The sequence below is a fragment of the Triturus cristatus genome, chromosome 3_2 (genome assembly GCF_964204655.1).
Source record: "Triturus cristatus chromosome 3_2, aTriCri1.1, whole genome shotgun sequence".
Taxonomy (NCBI): domain Eukaryota; kingdom Metazoa; phylum Chordata; class Amphibia; order Caudata; family Salamandridae; genus Triturus; species Triturus cristatus.
Window position 1 is genome coordinate 607,089,646 of NC_140584.1, and position 18,552 is coordinate 607,108,197.

Sequence of the window (18,552 nt, forward strand, 5' to 3'; positions counted from 1 at the left end):
AGTCTCCCAGCCAGTAGGGAATGGTCGACGGTGTTGAATGCCGCTGACAAATCCAGGAGCACCAACATCGTGGATGCCCCTGAGTCAGCCGCCTGTCTTACCACCTCAGTCACCTCCAAGAGAGCAGTCTCTGTACTAAAACCTGCCCTGAAGCCAGATTGAGTGTCATGTAAGAGACCCTCCCTTTCAATAAAACAGGTCAGCTGCCGCTGCACCAGTTTGGCATGTTTCCAAATATGCCAGATGACAGGGAGGCATTCCAGATACACGACAGAGTGTATGATCGGGAGTGGGCCATCACCTTCCTTAATTTAGGGGGGCAAGGATCATCAGGTGCCCCTGATTTACATTTCAAAATTTCTGCCAAGGCATCCTGTTGCGAAATAATCATGAACTCTGTAAGAGACCGTTCAGTAGCTTGCGCCTTTCTCTTGTCATATTTCTCCGTCTCCACCGAGACAGAGAATGATTTATATACCTCCCAAATTTTATCGTGGAAGAAATCGGATATATTTTTGCACAGAGCAAGAGAAGGCTCAACTGCAATCTCTATGGCACTAGGTTTAAGGAAGGACTTGGACCACTTTAAACACCTCCTTAGTAGAATTATCTGCCTTGAAGATGCAGTCGGTCATGAATTCCCTCCTAGCTGCCCTAATCCGGCTGTGAAATTCTTTCAAAGCTGTTCTATAGGTGGCCTTGGCCGACTCACTGTAACCTGCTCTCCACTGACCTTAGTCTATTACACTTGCTCTTTGCCGACCTAAGTGCCTCCGTAAACCACGGGACAGAAGGGGAGAGCCTTGCTGATCTGGCGGATCTGGCTGGGGCTGCAGAGTTAACAGCTGTCAAGATCCAGTGATTAAAAGCCACGGCATCTTTATCGGGGTCAGCTAAAAATAGTGGTTGGCTGGCCTGTAGGATAGGGTCCAACCTCTCCACTGTCAGGTTTTTCCAGCTACGTTTATTATAGATTTGGTTGCCTCTCTTCTGGCCAAGTCTGTCCACCCTAAAACAAAATGGAATCAGATAGTGGTCTGACCAAGTTAATTTAATCGGGGTAGCTGTGCTCAGCGAGGCTATGTTGGAAAATATAAGATCCAGAGTATGACCAGCTTTGTGTCGGGGCTAAAACATGTTGGATGAGGTTCGCCCCCACCCCTAAAGACAATACGAGCTGAGCTGCTAGGGTACAGGTAGCATCATTAACATGTAAATTAAAGTCCCCTAGAACAGTGAAATTAGCATACATTATTGATTTCTGAGTAATATAATTGCTTAACTCCTGGATGATCTTAGGAGCGCAGTCCGGTGGCCTATAAACAAGGATGCCAGAAAAGGAGGTTGACGGATCAATTTGCAAGCAGAAGTTCAGACCCTCTATCCCCTTCAGATTCAGAAGACCTGAGGCTGCTAGAACCCAGGAGTCTTTAAAAATAATATCAACCCCCCTGCCCCCCCCCCCCCCCCCCCATATTTTTGCACTCTCCCTATTGGCATGGCACAGCTTAAAGCCACTGGGGATGGCTAGGGCTATTGATGCCACAGAATCTAAGTTCACCCATGTTTCAGTTAGGAAAACGGCATCCCACTCCTTATTAACTTGCAGGAGCCATATATCCTCTGCATGCTTCATCAGAGATCTGCAATTTATCAAACAAACCTTAATCCTGGCTGGATTCACACCTTGATTAAGAATGTCGCCCGCCACTACATTTAACCGCACTTGTCCCAAGGGTGACCCAGCCTCCCATGTGCAAGCAGAGCAGATCTCTAGCCTCCTATCGTTGGCAACATTAATACTGTGTGCCTTGGGGCAGGGACTACCTCTGATTGCGAGCAGGGCATCTCTCGACCAGCAGGATCTCTTCCCCGCCTGACAGTCGCGCATAGTTGCTGGCGCTGGCAGCGGTCTGGCCGCAGACAGGCTTGCCAACGGCGCGCCCGCTGCGCGCGTCTGCTGCGCGTTCTGGACCCTATGTGTTTTAAATAATGTTGCCGGGCACGGAAGTGATGAGAATCTAGGGCGCAGTCACGACCCTCCGTACAATCGGCACTATCAAGCGCTATCTTTGCTCTATAAAGAGGACTTTTGTCATTGCAATGCCTAGTCTTTGTTAACAGTATTGTTATTGAGCTCTTCATGCACCTTAGGTTTGTTTCTTATGTTGTTTTCTGCTAGCACAACTTGTGGTGAAGTGCAGCAGCAACCTACAGCTCCTTGCAAGACCTATGTTGTAGCGGGAGCATTGAACTGGTAATACACCTATTCTTAAACCAGTCAGCCTTGGTGCTAAATTAATCACCTCTGGATGCTTACACCTGGGTGTAGTTTATACTGTTAACTGGGCCCCAGAATCCTTTTTAAGGAGACCACTTTTGTCATTAAGTGCATCTCAGTCAGTCCCTGGTCAGGTGTGGCTGATAGAGGTAAGGGGGCGGGGAAGTGGACATACAACGGGATAGGGAAAATAAACTAAATAAATAAAACCACTTACCTTGCGCTCGCCAATTTGGCAGTACGGCGAGTGCAAGGTAAGTGCTTTTATTTATATATTTATTTTATTTTCCCTATCCCGTCGTATGTTGAGCTCCCCCCATACCCCCCTCCACCATCAACCGCTCATACCTGTATCGGCAGCGCCTGACCCTTGTGTGTTTGCCATCATTTCTGTTCTTTACTAATTGTGGACCAAATACTGTTGGAGATGTGCTGTGTCTGCATGGTGATAAGCCATTCTTCAGGCATGATGAAGAGGAGCTCAATGACGTCAGTGTGATAGAGATGTTTAGATACATGTACACACTCTATGTTCTTGAATAGTATTTCTGTACTTCATATATTAAATCCCTGATGTAAGTTGCAGGGAGTTACACTTGGCAGTACCAACTGCCTCTTGATTTTTTTTGTACCCAGTCTTTCGTTTCCTTCATACATATTCTTTCGAAAGCTGGCTTTAAGCAGGAATGCAAGTTATGACCAGCAGTATGTTGAGATGTATTCCCAAAGTTAGTTTCTCAGCAGTGTAAAACTTTGTTTTTTTCTTTTCTGTTCCATAGGGGTATCCTGGATCTGCAGGGCAAGCTCCAGGAGGCCCACAAGGTGCCTACTATGGAGGGCATTATGGTGGGGGTACACCGCAAGGGAATTCATTTGGGAGCTCGGCACCTGGCGGTCCCTACGGCGGACCACAACAGCCTGGAGGAGTGCCCTATAGGCATGCAACACCTGGAGGGCCTGCACCTGGAGCTCCTGGAGGAGCATACGGCGGTCAAGCACCTGGGGGCCCGTATGGAGCTCCCTCGACTAACCCATATGGTGCACCCCAGCCCGGGCAGTATGGACAAGGAACACAGTGTGGTAAGCATTCATGTAATCACATAGGTTGATGTTCTACTTCAGTTGTTGCAAACCCATATATAGCTCCAGAGATGTCCAAGATGCTGAAGTACCTTGTATCAGATGTCTATCAGAGTATTTATTCATGAAAATACTACACCTTTGGGTACGTTTTTTGTGTCCATGGCATTTCTTGCTCTTCAACTACCGTGGTTAAAGAAACAAGCCAAGAGTGTTTTAAATGTAGTGATTTATTTTTTAGGGTGATTACAAATCACCTGCCCACTTAAAGCACTAAATAGCTCACATATAGTCCACACGGAACAAAGGGCTGCAACCTAGCTACTGGCAGGACAAGAGTGAGTTCTCATACCTTGTTTCCTGCTGCTTGGGATTTTCAGATGACCCTTGATTTCTCCTACTGTGCAGCTGTGTGGTTAGGGTCAGGAGCTGCAGGAAATACTGGGATATTCTGCAGTTAATGTCGGTTTCAACAGGGCACTCCAGGGTCAGTAGGGATGTTCCTCGACGGAGGTGCATTGGAGAAGCAGCCAGATACTGATGTTAGCATTGGCATTTGACCTTGTAGACACAACCAAGGTCCAGAAAGTGTGTGGTGTGTTCTCGCTCTGTTATTGCCACTGGATTTCAGACATGACTCCTGATCCCACCACATGCTATAACTACATTACCCTCTCTTCAGGTAAGGTCTGGAAATATTTCCTCTGTGAGAAAGGATGCCTAGACACTAGCTTCCACCTAGGAGTCTGGGCAGGAGGAGGTGGTACACCAGGGTTGTTCTCTCAAGCGTAGATTGAAAGATATGAGTTTAAGATTATTGGTTGATCATTGTAGAGAGGATCACGTGCAGTGGTGCGTCTTCACTCGTTTCTTCCCTGCAGCATGATCTCAGTCCCTCTCTTTCTCCACAATGGGTCAGTTGTTTATTTTGGTGGGAGGGGGAGGGCCCCCCATTGACCACTGGTATCTCATGTCCCCCCCTCCCTCCAATTGACCGCTGATATCTCATGTCCAGTAGCTCAGTAGACCAATGTATCCATTGTAAGAATCCTCTATTGACCTCATTGTCTTAGGTTTGAATTCCGACTGGCCAACTCAGCCTTTCTTCTTTCAGAGGTTGATAAAATGAGTACCATAGAGTTGGGTAACAATAAACATCTGTTATTCAGCACTAAAATAACTCCTCATGAAAGTGCTTTCCAAGTATATCTTATATTTGGGCTGTTCTTATTCCGGGGACAGGAGGGGGGCTGCTGCTGTTTTCTTTTATTGGGCTCCCCGCATTTTGGTGGGCATCGATTCTGTGGTATTTGCACTCTCCGCGCTGATCCTGTTTCTGAAGACTTTGCAGTTCTAAATCCGTGGGAGGCTATTTGAGGTTCCAAGTCACAGGATCACTGCGGCTCAAGTCCATTTTTGTTTACGTTATTCTTTACACTTTTCCCTGCAATGTGGCTAAAACTGGCTTGTTGCAAATTGTAAATTTAGCAAGCCACCTCTGGAAAAACCAGCTCAAACCACTCATTATATCAGTGTCGATTTTACTGTTTCTTTGTGAAAATGTCCTCTACGGTGGGAAAAACATGTCCATAAGTAGCGTAGCCTGGCTTCCTGAGGCTACAGTGTGTATATATTTCTGTGAAAGTGATCAAGTCAGAAGGCCTTTTGTGGTACACTGGAGTAGGCATCGCACCCTGATGTACCTCAGTAACTTTTATTCCTAGAGCTGAGATTCAGATCTCTGATGTGAAGGAGTTGCTAATGCAGCGGGCTCTTAGCAGTTGAAGTTGGTGCTTGTTCGTTGACCAATCGTTTAGCTCTATTTAGGGGTTTACTCTAAATAAATGTGCCGTAGATACATATGAAACTTCAACCCTTGTGCCATGCACAGGAGAATGTGAATATGAATGTTTTTCTGTGCTCGGTGATATCCACTTCGAGGTGTGACATGTATTGCTAGTGAATACCTTCTATATGCCTCATTATTTGCTCTTGGTATTTATCACATTAACTAATATTTTAAGATTTCACAATACTTAATTATTGATTAATCTTGTGACACTAATGTTAGGACATGTGAAGATTTGTGTGTCTGCTACATTGATTACTTTTCATGCTATACCCTCCACCTTCAGGTAACATTCCCCAGGGCGTTGATCCTGAAGCATTCTCCTGGTTTCAGAGTGTGGACACTGACCGCAGTGGTTACATCACAGTAAAGGAGCTCAAGCAAGCACTGGTGAACTCCAACTGGTCCACCTTCAACGACGAAGCCTGTCAGATGATGATCAGTGAGTTTGTTCCCTGTGTCAATGCACTAAGTGCTGGGCTTGCGCCACAGATGAAACCATCACATTTTCATGGTCACAGTGAACTTACAGCTTGAATCTGCATTGTACATCTCAGTTCCACTCTTTCTCGTGCGCACATCATTTCTCTTCTTTCCCCTTGTTCAGAAATGGCTTAAATATGTTCGCTTTATTCAAAAGCGTGGTTTAAATGCATTCTTAAAGGTCTAATTAAACGGAATGACATTTATAAATGTGTGTCTTTTTTGGGAATTGAAAACCTTTTTTTTCTTTACAAAAACCTTGTGTGTGAAACCTTCCGCTTAGGTCCTCAAATTCAGTATAACGTGTTTAGGCTGCAATGCATCTGTTCTAGTAAGGGTTAATTTTGAGAATTTGAAATGTTTTGTCCCCCACAGGATCCAGAGAATTCAGGAAGTTGTGAGTCTTGTTCTTGGTGTGTTGTTCACTGTCGTTTTTTTTTGGTTGACTTCTACTTGCTTGTGCTGTTTCTTTAAACCTATTGTCTGGATTACTGTACCCATTCTTTGCATATTTCTGCGTTTTGCATGTTACAACTTGCTCTCAGTCACTGCGTTCATCTCTTTTTCACCTATACTATCGAACAGAGTTTTACCATTCAACATTTTCGACTCGCAGAAATTAAATTTCTTTGGAAAATATGGCGTTGTAGAACTTCATATATGTTGTAAAATTGTTTTTCTGGATTTTTACTTAATATGCGGTGCAACCTGCGCAATTACATCACTTTCTTTGTGCACTGCCATAATTCTCCCTACCCATAACATCAGTTTTAATTGCTGGTATTCAGATATCAGTAGCTGAGACATTTCACTTGTGTGTCTTCCCCAATACCCAGTTGGTTAGCAATATCCTTTTCACTGGTCTAGATTTCCCGTACAGTTTTGCCTTGACCTGCTGCACCCCCTGAAGTATCACACTGGGGCCCACATATACACAGGTCTGCCAATGCACCTTAGTCCTAACCTGAAGCACACTCAGTTATTACAGTTCTTGGAAACTTACCAAGCTTTGCCTATGTACATGTATGCTGACGTAGTTTTCATTGCTATTTCAGTACCTGGATTCACGTACATGTCTGCCAGTGGACCTAAGTTCCAACATGCAGTGCTCTCTTGCCAATTAAGTACTAAGGCATACAGACAACCTGGCTAATGCACTTCTATCCTGAATTTGCAGCCCTATAATTAAAGTACTGTAGCTCACTCCACACTCTTGCCAGTTCCTCAAATCTTATCCTTCCTAATTCCACATCTCCACATCTTTGCCCTTTTTTCCGTATATTCCCTTGTCCTGTTCCTAATGGACACCTTTTTCTTGTCGAAGGTCTCGGCGATAGAGCCACGCGGTGGGTCATGAAGCAGGTTTGCTGTAAGGCGTTGACGCACTTCTGTTTCTCAATTTATTTTTGAGTATTATTGCTTTGTGATTCGTTGGTTTGCCTTTGATCTATACTGACAAGTTATAGTGAGTTTCTCAGTTTTTGACTTTGATAATTTGGTCTTATGTGCTGCTCCTGTCCCTCATGTTTCTTGTCCATTTGTTTGCAGCCATGTTTGATAAGACAAAGACTGGGAGGATTGATGTCTTTGGATTCACAGCTCTGTGGCAGTTCATCCAGCAGTGGCGCAATTTGTTCCAGCAGTACGACCGTGACCGTTCAGGAACCATCAGTGGCGGCGAACTTCACCAAGGTGACTCAAATTTATTATTCGGTGCAGCAACACTTCAGTGTTGCACGTGAAAAGAAAATCCATTGAATTGTACGTTTCACAACAAATCTCAGTAGCCACGTATTTTGACAGAACAGTCTCAGAATTATTTTTTAACGCCAAAATGTGCACCTCCCACCGTTATACTAGGCATTGGAAAAAACAATAAGTATGGCTTTGGCTTTGCCAGTGCTTTTGTTGTCAGCTGCATTATTTAACAATCAAGTATTTGAGGTGGCTGCCCATCTTTGAATTGTTTTACTTTTTTTAAATATTTTTTTACCATTCTGTGCTAACAGGTGAGTTAGTTGAAATAGTTTTGGCCAGCTTCAAACAGCAAAGAAGGTATATGTACGTACAACCATTTTAGAATCATTTTAGGTCTCCTCTTTTGACAGGACTTAGCTGTCTGTTGTTGAAGACTTGTTGTGGACCGTACTAATACTGGCAGCGGGGTTTGGGTCAGCTTGTTGCTTGTACTTGGTAGACTTTTTGTTAGTGTCATTTGCTTTATTCTTATTGAGATGCTTTCTTTCCTCTACTTGTGCTTGTCCGTCGAGCACAGCTTCTTTACTATTGTTTTGACGGATGTCTTGTGTCCTTCCATGGCTTATATTCAGGAAATTACTATTTTCTTCTCCTTTCAGCACTGCTGGGAGTGCCAATGTTATCTTGCTCTTCCCCACTCCCATGTGTGTTGGTTCCTTGCCCTCTCTTAATGTTGTTCTCATACCCCCAGCTGAACCGTTGCTTCCCTTCACCCTTCTCCAGCTCTCTCACCTTTTTTTATTACCTTCTTCAGCTCCCCAGTGTGGCTCAATTGTTGACTCGTCCCTCAATTTGCCTTTTTTTAAATTCAATACTTTTTTACTTTCTGAAAGCAGCAATATGTTACTGGGCCACTGCTTTCCTCAAATGCACTTTTGCACACCTTTTTAGTTATTTTTGTTTTATCTATAGCTTCAAGGTAGGTGTCCAACACCTTAGAAATGTAAATAAAAAACTAAACAAAATGTCTGCCATGTCATGGCAAACGCCATCACATTAGGGCCACCGTAACGGATATGGATGCATGCACTTTTTCGTCAGTGCTGTTACTCATCATCAATAACCATGTTTTACTTTTTTCCCAATGTTAAACAACATCAACAAAAAACACTGGCCGAGCCAAACGGTAAGACCTGCCTATGCTAGTTATCGCAAAAAACATAAAATGTTACCACCCATGCGTACACAAGTGTGGCAGTTGTCTTGTAAAGGTTAAAGTATGCCAAAACCCATTCCAAGGTGGCATGCCAGTTTGGAACAGGTAAATTAGTAAAGTATGCCTAGGAGGCCCATCGCATCAAGATAAGTTTTAGTTCTGCCAGTACTTGAAAAATATTAATAATAAAATGAATACTAAATTTGGCCCAAAATTACACTATTTAATGTAGGGATGACCACGTGCACAGGAAAAAGGCCATCACTCACAAAGATCTAAGTGACCTCACAGTGACCTAAGTGGGTGTCCTAGTTCTCCTTGCTATACACGGTGGTGGCTTGAAGCAAAGTGTGATTGACATTTTAACAGACTACTGGATTAAGATCGCTTACTAAAAGTCCATATCTGTATACATAATGTATGTGTATTTGAAAAAATTGTATTTTTGTAAGAGTGGCCAGACCTAAATTTGAAAATCCAAAAACACAACAAAAAAAGCATGACTTAATTTTATATGTTTTCTTAAGAGAAAAAGCACAGTATTGCCATTCTGTGGTAAAGAAGTTGTCACTGAATTATTTTAAAGGGCAGAATATTTTTGTGTGTGAAAAATCTAGCATAATTTTCAGTGCCTTAGTGGTGTCACAGAGTAGATATGAGAGGAACTATAGAGATGTCAGAAATGTCAAAGCACTGTTCATGTTCATCTTATTAAAAGGTATGTTTTCCGAAACCATTTAAAACCGATCTTTTTCTGAAACTAAAACAAAATAGTTTCTAATCAATGTGCCACATGACCCCTCCGATTCAGTGAATTGTTACCCCTTGAATCGAAGTCGGGTAAGGATGTTCACTTAAGTAAACGCACGTAACAAATCTCATTCCTGAGCAATGACAATTGATATAATGCTAAATCGGATTTTTTTGCTTGTGACAACTGTAGAGTCTAGGTTAATGCTTGGAAGATTTCTTTGTACAAGATTTGTTGGACTGGGGTGTTCCATCTTTCTCTCCCACCCACAAAAGATGGTTCTTGTGTGAGGGCTTAATTCCTACCACCAGCAATACCTTTATGAGCAACAAACGTTGTAAGAACACACAACATATGAAGGTTTTACTCTACTGCTTTTAGTCCACATGGATTCCCATCTACTCTTGTCCTAGAATTACATAATTAGTTTTCAAATCAAAGAGGAGGGAAAGGGAAGATCACTGTTGCATCTTATGCCAGTTGCGAAGTGCACCTTGATAAGTCACAAGAACAGATCTTTGAAATTGCCACCCACTAAAATCTTGCTGCTGGTTGGTCACGTTTTAAAGTTGTAAATGTCATGGTGGACAGTATTTGAACCAGGTAGTGCTATACCTTTCAACCACTGAAAGCATTTCCCTTCCTTTTAGATCAGTGTTGCAGGCAATGTTCCTCTGTTGCTTGTAATCAAGAGATCTCTGTCCTCAGTAGTAAATAACAGAGTAGTAATGTCTGGGACACTGTTGTTTCTAATGATTAGTGTGATTGATGTTTTTACTTCTGTACATACACTGTGTTGTCCTGTTCTGTAGTACTATTTGTACATATATATTTGGAGCCTGTGCCTCACTCTACCAAGTTGTCAGCTTGTCTGTAGAATGTTGTTGTCTGAGTCAGTACATTTGTCTGGTGCAAACTGATCTAGGCATTGGCTGCTCTTTGTAATCTGGGGCTTTATTACTGTCTTTACGATGGTTGGGTATGGACCCCTCTCCTTCCATGGAGTAATGTGTTTTGGGAGTCTACACCAGCCATCCACTGTGCACTACAGTCAAATAACATATTCCTATAGCTTCAGTTTGGGTTGGAGTGTACCCTTTCTTTCTCTCCGATTTGTATTGTTATCTTCGTAGTATAGCGTGATATGGCCAGTAGGACAATGTTACTGTGATTTAGCTAAGTTATTTTGCAAGTTCTACCTGGTGATGGTGCCTGGTTCAGAATTTAAGTTTGAAAAAATAAAATTTTATTGAATAAATCGCTTCAATGAGACAGCCTTATAGGATATTATAGATACAGTGGAATAAAACGATGATATAGATCTAACAGAACAAATCCATAAGTAGAATATGATGCCTAGTAAATTTATAAATTTGAAGAAAGAACAAAAAGGGAGAGAAACTAGAAGAAAAAAAGGAAAGTAAAAAACAATTAATGTAGCAAATCGCAAAAAACAATCATACACATGTTAGAAAGTGTGAAAATAGGCAAATAAATGTATAGAAAAATAAATATTAATATAAATACTAGTCAGAGCCTGTGGCATTTGTGCTCATTCCACGCCTATAATTTCTGGCAGAGATAAGGAGTTATGCTGGAAAATCCATCTACAAGGAGGCCGCCAGTGGTGGAAATGCTGGCAGGTCAGTGTTTCAAAAGAATATTGACTATGTTTCAAGATGGCCATTGCAGTTACCAGGAACTAGGAAGTGTGGGTCTTGAGAGAGGTTGCTCTCGAAAGGGAGTGGATTTAATGATGTGTAAGGTGCACACTGTGTGTCACCGATTGTGGATTCTGTTTCTGAGCTGCCGGCGTGGCATGCAACGTTTTCTCTTTGAACCAAGGTGGGCCTCCAGTTGCTGGGTTTTTGGACGTGTGGAATTCTTGGTCAAACTCTCGGCCAAACTCTCGGCCCTCCTATCTTGGTGACAAGCTAAGTCAACCACATTTCGGTTTGGGGGGTGGGGGAGCATGAGTATTCAGCCGGTCCGTGATGCTCACGTAACAGTGTGTCTAAAAAAGTATTTGTGAGACTAAGGCACACGTGTGGGTGAGACAGCGCGTAATCGCATTCAAATCTGCAGCTCTCCATATTGCAGTGGTGTGATAAAGACTACGGATTTTGGTGCAATCTTTTGCGTTTGGACACATCGATCAGCAGTTATCCGAGGGGGTGTTTTCCTTTCATTTCCAGTTATCGGTTCACCATTTAAGGGTGCAACCGATTCTATAAAGAATTACAGTTGTAGTTCAGGTCTCTTGGGAAACCCATTTACACAACCTAAAAGGTCACATAGGAGTTCAAATGTGAATGCCTATGACGTGTAGATCTTTGAAGTGGTTCTCGGGCATAGACATGGTTCTGTCTTGAATTCAACTGATACGAAGTAATATGTGTTAAACTTAACAGTACATGACATCAATGTGCTTCTTACACTGTGTTGAAAAATATGCCTATGAAAGCCTATGCAGCTAATATACTTCTGGCACTGTGTTATAAAGATGTACAGTTATTGTGCTATTGCACTATCATAACGATGTTTCCTGAGTATATTATACACCTACATGTTTGGTTGGTTGTTTTTGTTTTGCAGGTCTCCTTCCATGGTGTAACTACCCTAATTTCCCTTCCTCGCGAGCCCCGTCTGGCCACTCTATTACTCTGTTATACAATAATCCTACCTGGAGCTGCCAGAAGGTGGGCCTCCTGGGAGGTACTATTTCTTAGGACCTTGGGCCCTGACAAATGCAGTATCATTTAAATCTTCCAGTACAATAATGAAAACCCGTCAAGCGGAGGTTAGGAGTTCCTTCAACGGAAGGGTGATGAGAATTAATTTTCTGTGAGGATAAATCGTAAAAACAGTGACCAGGGTCCAAATAATCTCTCTTTTGAAAGCGAATGTAATTGGGTGAATGTATGTTCACACTTGTCTATAATTATAGCATACACCATACCCCCAAGCTTATAAAGAAATATTGGAGGAGTACTTCCAGTTTTTAGTGATCTGCTGAAAAGCAACAGCAAGTATTAAATTAACAATTGTAGTACTGAGTGAACAATTACTCCAGTCTTCTGAGGAGCTACATAAAAATATATTTGCAGAAGAACAAGGTACATTAATGTTAAAAATAGAGTTGATTGGTTTTCCCTACTTTTATCTAAAATTCACGTGTATGAGGACAGGTGAAAAGCATTTGCTTAAGATCAGGATGAATGGTATTGCATGTCCAGCAGGAAGGTAGAATCCTATAATGCATTTTGCTTAAAACAACTGGGATAACCATAAGTGTGTTATAGATCTAAAATCTAAATTAAGGTTTGAATTCTTTTAACTAATTGAGAGGTTTTGCTAAGTTTAACCCATATTTGATTCCATGTGGCATTTGACTCACTACACATGCACTATTCTTATTCCAGTGAAATGCAAATAAAATAAAGTATTTTTTTAATGGAAATGAGCTGGAATATTAATAGAGATTACCTAGAGAATAAAAAGGACTATGGGAGCAAACATCATTTTGATAGAATCAAGTCTACCCCCACCAGGACAGAAATAAAGTGTGCCATGTGGAGATTAAAGAGGTTAATTTAGTTACAACTGCATTTAAGTTTAAAGAAATTGATTCTTTACTAGAATTTGCAGACCAAAGTCTTACATATTTGAGTTAGTAAGACTTATTAGCAAAATTAGTTTGAGTAAAGTCTTGTTTAAAACAAAAAGTATTTAGTGGAAGAATTGCACATTTGTCTGAATCAAGCTTATAACTGAAAGAATGGCAAATTAATTGCCTTCTGTAAGAAGTGCTGGTAGAGAGGAGCATGGAATGGACAAAAGTAATTGAATAGCATCTCCACACACACAAACATTAACATGTTTATCCCTGTAACAAAAGCCACGTATATCAGAATTTTGTCTTATTTTTGCACAAAAAGGTTTGAATGCGAAAAAGAGTAAAGGAGATTGGGGACATCCCTAATGAATACCTTTTTGTAATGAAAAGCCAGAAGAGGCAGCAGCTAACTTTTTAATCAAGAAAGAACAATGCCATGAGCTAAGTGAGAGGGTGGGGCACACCTTAGCAATTCGCATGAGGCAGAAAACTGCAGTAGGGGAAATAAGGGATATTTCAGACGGCAGAGGAGATATAGTAACAGACTCCGGGGAGATTCTGGAGGTCTTTAGGTTATTCTATGCAGGACTATTCAACGAGGACCAGCCAAGAGATTCAATAGCCATCCAGGAGTATCTCAAGGACCTATTAGCCCCTGGTTTTCCTGAGGAGGAGAAGGCGGCACTCGAACTCCCTATAACCCTTGACAAGTTACTCGTGGCATTAAATAATCTCACATCAGGTAAAGCGGCAGGTCCTGATCAGATACCTGTCAAATTTTATAAGGTCTTCCAAGGGGCTCTAAGTAGGGATATGAGGGACACGATGTTGAAGGCGCAAGGGGGAGATTCTATACCAGATTCCTGGGCAGGGGCAGACATAGTAGTAATTTTGAAAAAGGGCAAACCGTCTTTAGAGCCAGGGTCTTATAGACCCATAACTCTTATGAATGCGGATGCAAAGATTTTCTCTAAAGTTCTGGCTCTAAGACTATGCAGGGTGATAGAGGGACTGGTTAGCCCTACCCAGCACGGCTTTATACCAGGGAAGGGCACAACGCAGCACATACGGCAAGTTATTACCCTCTTCGATGCAGTGGAGGTCTCAGGGGACCCTATGGCTGTTCTGTTACTAGACGCAGAGAAGGCATTCAATAGGGTCTACTGGGACTATCTCTGGATGGTCATGAGGTGGAGCAGCATAGGAGAGGGATATATAAAAGCAATACAGGCTCTTTATAGAGGTTCTACAGCCCGACTTAGAATTAATAAAGGGTACACTGCGCCTTTCCAGATTAAGCGGGGGGCTCATCAAGGGTGCCCGTGCTCGCCACTCCTTTTTACTTTATACATCGACCCACTGTTGCGCAGGATGGAATTAAACGATAGGATTCTGCCGCTAAAAGCTCAAGCGCAAGAATTTAAAACATTTGCATATGCAGACGATGTGGCAATTGTCACTTCAATGCCAGTCAGGGCTATTGAAGAGGTGGAGGCAGAAGCTCAGGCGTTTGGGCAGGTTTCAGGATACGCGCTCAATAGGGCTAAAACCCAGATAATTAAAAATAGCAGGGCAGTTTGTAATGATGAGCGGGTGGTCAGTTCGGCCATGTATTTAGGGATTAGCATCTCGGCAGACCTCGACAAGACAGTGGACAGGAGCATTGAGCCTTTGTTAAACTAAACGAGATCTCGACAGGATACATAACCTTCAGTTGTCACTAGTTGGGTGCACGAATGTGATAAAATTGATTATTTTCCCTAAATTTCTTTATTTATTCAGGGCAATTCCACTTTTTCTTTTTTTTAGGCCAAATGGTTTTTGACACTGGAACAAATAATTAATAGATTCATGTGGGCACAAGGTAAAACGAAGAGGGCACTGTGGTACATGACTCTTCCTAGGGCTAGAGGAGGTTGGGCGGTCCCGGATTTTAAAATGTATTATTGGGTGGCGGCATTTCAGTACATGCAGGGACTGCTAGGTGGAGCGGCAGGGGACCCAAAAGTAAAATCTAGCTCCACAGATGTATATGCGACGCTTTTGGGTGAAGAAGCGGGGAATTGCTTTCTTAATTATGCGGACTCTAGCTATTACAAAAGAACGAGGTTCAAGACGCTGCAGGCAGCTTATAAGATATGGGCAGCCTTTTCGGTTAAATGTATACACTCGCATGTTTAAGAATGTGTCCCTCCCAGGAGAAATATTTGCGGACTCGGTCATTGCCGATTGAGGAAGGCAGGGAATCTCGAGACTAGGAGATGTGATGGGGCCGGATGGGGTACTCCAGTTCGCAGATTTGCAGGTGGTATATGGTATTGACAGAAGGAGCTTTTTCAAATACTTTCAGGTCCGTAGCTTTTTTTCCAAAAAACAGGGCGGGTCGGCAGGGTTCAGTAAAAATAAGATCCTTGATGTTATTGAAAGCAGGGCAGATTGTACTATTCGCAGATTTTATTCAGAGCTCTCCGCAATAAAGGCTGACGATCTGGGGAAGTATGGCACTAAATGGGCAGAGAAACTGGGGATAGAGCAGGATTGCTTTCAGGATTCATTGGATTTAGGACAGACTACCCTATGTTCAGTTGGGCTACAGGCCCAGCACTATAAGACAATATATTCCCTATATTATACACCTGCAAGGATAGCTCAGTGGGGAGGAACCACAGGCATTACTTGCCCGCGTTGCGATTCCTTGGAGGCAGATATAATTCATATCTTCGCTACCTGCCCGCAGATGTACACACTCCATAGAGCCATTGAAACATTAATAGGTCTTTGGGGATAAAGATTACCCTCTCGCCGGTATCGATTATATTCAGGATTAATGGGGAGCTTGAACAGGGGCCTAACGCTCAGTTCTTATTTATGGCTATGTCTGTCCTACGAATGTGTATAGCAAAGGCATGGTTAGATAGAGCGCCCCCAACACTACACCAGTGGATAGCTATGCTTCTCGCTGTGTTTAATTTAGAGAAGGGGATTTATGCAAGAAAAGGCAAAAAGGGCAGATTACTCGCGAGGCGAATTTGGGAACCTATCCAGAGGTGGAAGGAAAATTTAAAGAATGTAGAGTAGGTTACTAATATAGTCAGGGTGTTTTTCCTTTTTTTCCTTTGTTTCCATTCTACCTGCCTTCCTTTTTAGGTCTCGGCTGCGAAGGCTGCGCTTGCGCAGTCTCGCTCCGAGATTTAATGTTTTTCAGAAGAGCGGCTTGAACCTGCCCCTCTTCTCCATTGGCTGGCCTCTTAAATGCTGGTCAGCCATTGGAGAAGAGCTTTGTCTCTCCAAACAAGCCCCGTCTTTTTCGGATTCGGGGGCGTGTTTTTTACTTTCGTTCTCTCCTCTGGAATGTAAACATCCCAGCCAATGGCAAGAGGAGAGAAAGAAAAACACGCCCCGAATCTGAAAATGCCGCTGCGTTTCTCTGAGGCATTTCTGCTTGACCTCGGAGAAACATGGTGGTGTTCAGGGCGATTCCCTCAACGACTGGCAGCTGGGCTCGCTCGCCGTGGCAGCACGTAAGACTTGTTCACAGAAGCTTCAGGTACGTATACAAGGCAGCACCGCTACACGGAGAAGTTAGTGAGGTCACTGCCAGCGGCAGCAGGATAGCACGAACTGCCTTATTCCGGGCGGCAGGCTGGGCAGTATAAACCGAATGGCGTTAAGTGCTTCGATGCCAGACAAAATTGCGAAGCACGTAAGAATTCCCCTTTTATTTAAAGGAGGAGACGCCTTTTGTGCAACGTGTGCTGAAATGTCCAAGTTCCACATTGTGCCTCATAATTTGCCTTTGTGCTGCTTCGGCTTTCTTTTGGTGATTACTCCTACCGCATAAGGTGGTCATCTGCCGCCACATAATTCCAGTGGTCCTGCCCACAGCCCAGTGGGGAGAGCGCGGTGATCTGCCGGGGGTGGCATCAGCAGGGACGACCCTTCAGTGGCGAGTCGGAATACGCAGCATCTCGCCCTGCCTAGTGGCTGGCCAGTGTGCACTGTTGTAAGCCAGTGAACTTCACCGTCTGGAGCCTCCCCTGGTGGCTGGGCTCACTGGCACCAGTGACGCCCTGGACGACAAGCGGAGGTTTCCTTTCCTTCAGGGCACCTCTACTTGCGTGTCTCCTTCGTGCACTTCTCACTGTTTCCCCGTTTTTCCCGGTTTTACTTTCCAATGTCTTCCATTCAAGTCAAGTCAAATAGTTTTTCGTCTTTACTTTCTCTTCTATTTTTACTTTTCCCTCTTCCCCTTTCTCTTTTACACTCGATTTTCTCCTTTTCCGTTTCGGGTGGCTTGCTTTTGGTCCTGGCTGATGCACTGTGTGACCGTGGGAACGTCCCTTTCCTGTCCACTCTTGAATCGTATTTAGCATCATTTTCCAAGTTAGCCTCTGAGTTTCGTGCCCTTACTCTAATCTAACCCTGACCGCAGACATTTCCCAAAGGCAAGATGTAAGCAGCAAGCTGCACAGCTATGTATATAAACTGGGCACAACCAGACTTTCTGTTAACTGAGGCGGCGGAGGAGCGAGGAGGCGACAGTAACAGTCCCCGACGGCCGCTCCCGCCGCCTCCTGCCCACGACCAGGTTAAGGATTTCACGGGTTCCTCGGTGCCGTCCGCTCTTACAGCAGCCGAGGCAAATGAAGGCGAGGAGAGAAAGTCGCTCCAGACCGGCTCCCAATCTCGCCCTAATATAATATACCTGTGTAATAGACTAGCAGAGGGTATCGCCACAAGTCCCCGAGGCGCTCGGTGCTTCACTGAAATGCGCAGGCTTGCTCGGCTTCTCCAGACGGTCTGGGGGAGGAGAGGTCTGTGAGCCACTCAGGTCGTCTGCGTCAATGCAGCGCTTCGCCAGCTGGACAGAATGACACATACACCAGGGATGGACATTCACGGCTCTTCTGTGCGGCAGGGCGCCACTGAAGTATGTTTACAAAAGGTATGCGAGACCTATTACATTACAAATTGATATTCTTAAATGGCTTCTAAAATAGCGGAGGCAAAGTAACCTCGAGTCCCATCTAGATGTTGAGCATATATATAATTGTTCTTCTCTGTCTAAAATCTTTCAAATTGTGCGGGCTGGTGTAGCGCCTCCTGCGCCCCGTGTTGCAGGCGGCTGTGCCACATACAGATGGTGAACCAGTATTAATTCTAGATTTCGTCAGTGTTTTGGCAAAGTCTGTCCCCAGACCAGTTAAAGCGCTTTCATTGTTTACACTTCTTAAAATTGTCGGGGAACTGCGGGTGGGCAGCACTTTGATTCCTTGCCTCATGCACGAGTGTCCCCAGAGCCGCCCCTCACCCCCCCCCCACCCCCCCTTCACTGAGAGGGTGTGTCTTGCGTCGTGTCTCACCACTTGCTAACACTTGCACAGCTGCACCAGCCGTTATTAGAGCCCCAGTGAGTGACTGAAAACCCGACCGGGAGTAGACATCGCGCAGGTTTAGGTCGGAGATCTGTGCACACAAAAAATGACGCTCCAGTGAGTCTCACCCGAACACACATACTTTCCTTCTGTTTCCTTCTCTCGCTTCTTCTTATCCTCTTTTCTCATATATTATTCTTATT

The 18,552-nt window shown here is 43.7% G+C and overlaps 1 protein-coding gene across 1 annotated transcript in view; it reads left to right on the forward strand.

Moving 5' to 3' along the window:
- Positions 1-18,552, forward strand: part of PEF1 (penta-EF-hand domain containing 1) — a 103,808-nt gene that overhangs the window by 49,443 nt on the left and 35,813 nt on the right. Inside the window, exons 2-4 of the mRNA XM_085648480.1 lie at positions 3,061-3,361; positions 5,497-5,652; positions 7,242-7,385. Coding sequence (XP_085504606.1) covers positions 3,061-3,361; positions 5,497-5,652; positions 7,242-7,385 — 601 coding nt within the window. The remainder of the gene's footprint in view (positions 1-3,060; positions 3,362-5,496; positions 5,653-7,241; positions 7,386-18,552) is intronic.